This window comes from Amphiura filiformis, chromosome 3 (assembly GCF_039555335.1).
Source record: "Amphiura filiformis chromosome 3, Afil_fr2py, whole genome shotgun sequence".
Lineage (NCBI taxonomy): Eukaryota > Metazoa > Echinodermata > Ophiuroidea > Amphilepidida > Amphiuridae > Amphiura > Amphiura filiformis.
The window spans coordinates 81,473,722-81,476,125 of NC_092630.1; the positions used below are offsets into that span (position 1 = coordinate 81,473,722).

Sequence of the window (2,404 nt, forward strand, 5' to 3'; positions counted from 1 at the left end):
GATCGCCATACAAACAGTGCTTGGTTCCGATACCATCACGGAGTTACGTAACTACTTCGTGGTCTGATAGTTATATGATCAATGGTCTGATCTACTTGGGTTCGATCCTTTTAAGAAAAGACAAAATAGCTGATCATTTATAATGCATAAATGAATAAAGTAATGTAGTTACACAATTTGAAACATTGAAGCCGTTCTATCTTTCAAAGGTCATTTAACTGTTAAATGTAGTGGAATATATCACGCATTGATAGGTAGCAGGTGGAGCAAATTTTGTCAGTGGTTTTTGTTGCCGTTTGTTCGCAGTGCCTATTTATCTATAAAAAAATAAGAAAATTAAAATTAAATTAAAAAAATTCACAATATTCGTTCGTAAAATGGGGACAAAATCCAAAAACATTTCTTGACCCTTCTTCACATAAAAGTGGGGGCAGAAATCGAGATTCGAACAAGTACCATTCACCGTTCAAGGCGCACCCTCTACCGACTGAGCTAACGGGTCAGACAATAGAAGGGTGTAATTTTGAACTGAAGAATATTAAAAAATATGAAGAAATTACAATGTTATAAAAAGATTTACCAAAATGAGTTAGGTATAACGTATGAATCGATTTACAAATTAAGTCCAATGGCACTTTGAGAAAGAATACCTGAAGAAACCCCAACACATTTGCTGCTCTAGCAACTAACCTAGTGACCTAAAGTATTGGGTCATGTCACGATATTTTTCTGAGGCATTATGTCCAGGTTGCTCAATTTAACATACACGTATCCTTAATGCTGTTGAGATTTTACAAGGATGGCGCTCTCACATTTCGAAGAATCCAAAAGCGCCATTAGGCGAACGTTTACGGTATTATTCAATGTACATTTAGGCATATACCATAAATGTCATCATGAAATCCCGGCAATATACTTCATGATGTATATCGTGAAATCTTAAACAAATAGCAACGTTCAACAAGGCAATTGACTCTCGCAGATTATATTATTTAATCTCATCGTCAAACTAGTATCAAGACGCCTGTCTCATTTATAGTTACATATGCGACAAACCAACAATAGAATTCGTCCTGAAAATTCAGAAAAATCAGGAGCTGTATGCCTACAGTCTGTGTGTGGAATTTTAGCGATATTAGCAAATAACACTTTTGAATATGCAGAATTCTAACCCAACAAAGATGGGTTCAAATACAGCCTCTCGCTCTAATTCAGCTGTAGTACGTGAGGGCAGAACATGGAGTACATCCACAGCAAACCAACCGACATCAAACCAATCCTTGCTCCAACAAGGGATCCACCCCATCAATAAACTAAAAAGAAATCCTGCTCTAAATCGCATCAAGTGGAAAACAGCGAGTCAAGATGCAGCCAGGTCTGCGTCTTCTGTTGTAGAAGACGAACATCTCAAAAGAAGAGAGTCAATTTATTTTGGTAAGAATATTCGCACTTCTATGTGGTGGTTATATCGTCGTCCTGAAGAAATTACTATCTTAGACGATTTCATGACGGTTGAGAACACATACAGACTCGAACCTAAATCAGGATGCAAATTTTTGGCATCAAAAGTTGAAGACGTTTTGCAAGAAATCATAGGTACGCATGGTGATTATTTGAAGAAGAAAATGGCAGCTGACGGAGCAGGGGAGTTGGTACAATTTTTAGCAGAGACCATTAAAATCCGGGTGAAATCTCTAGAGTTTGACAGATACCGATTAATAGCTCACATACAGATGGGAACATCTTCGCCTCATGACTTAATAATTGCAAGTAGATGTCTATGGAATCCTGAGACAGACTCGTATGTTACTGCTACGATCAGAGTAGGAAACATATTCCTTGTGTTAACTGTATATGGTGTGTTCTTGGACTAAAGCTGACAATATGGACAATATAAACACATCGATGAAGTACTTTATACAGCGAGAGATACCGTTGTTACATTGAGTCCTGAGTAAGAAACAGTTCATCAAAAAACTCCTGCAGCTCTTTTGTCCATGAGAAGACGTTGATTTTCTTTTGATGAATATGATCAAAGTATATACTTTATACAGCAAGAGATACCGCTGTTACATTGAGACCCGAGTAAGAAACATTTGAGCTAAAAACTCCTGCAGCTTTTTATTTCCACGGTATCAGAGGTTAACGTATAAGTGGTTGACGTATAACCACACAAACTAACTTTTTTGGAACGAAGATATTTTATGTCATGTTGACGTTTGATATATTACTTAAAGGAGTATTTCGTGATCCTAGCATCCTATTTTTATGACATTTTTCAGTAAAAAAAAAAAAAAAAAGCATATTCCCAAAATTTCAGTTGATTCCGATATTGCGTTTGCGAGTTATGCATGATTATGTGTATTACACTGCACCATAGACAATACGTTGTAATTTCGTTCTG

At 36.6% G+C, this 2,404-nt stretch overlaps 1 protein-coding gene across 1 annotated transcript; it reads left to right on the plus strand.

Moving 5' to 3' along the window:
* The first annotated feature begins 1,181 nt into the window (after window positions 1–1,181).
* Window positions 1,182–1,874, plus strand: LOC140147534 (dynein light chain Tctex-type protein 2B-like). The gene has a single exon (XM_072169315.1). It carries the CDS (start codon window positions 1,182–1,184, stop codon window positions 1,872–1,874), a length of 693 nt encoding a protein of 230 aa, XP_072025416.1.
* The last annotated feature ends 530 nt before the right edge of the window (window positions 1,875–2,404 follow it).

Coding starts and splice junctions, on each gene's coding strand:
- LOC140147534 (XM_072169315.1), top strand. CDS start 1,182: ATGGGTTCAAATACAGCCTCTCGCTCTAATTCAGCTGTAGTACGTGAG.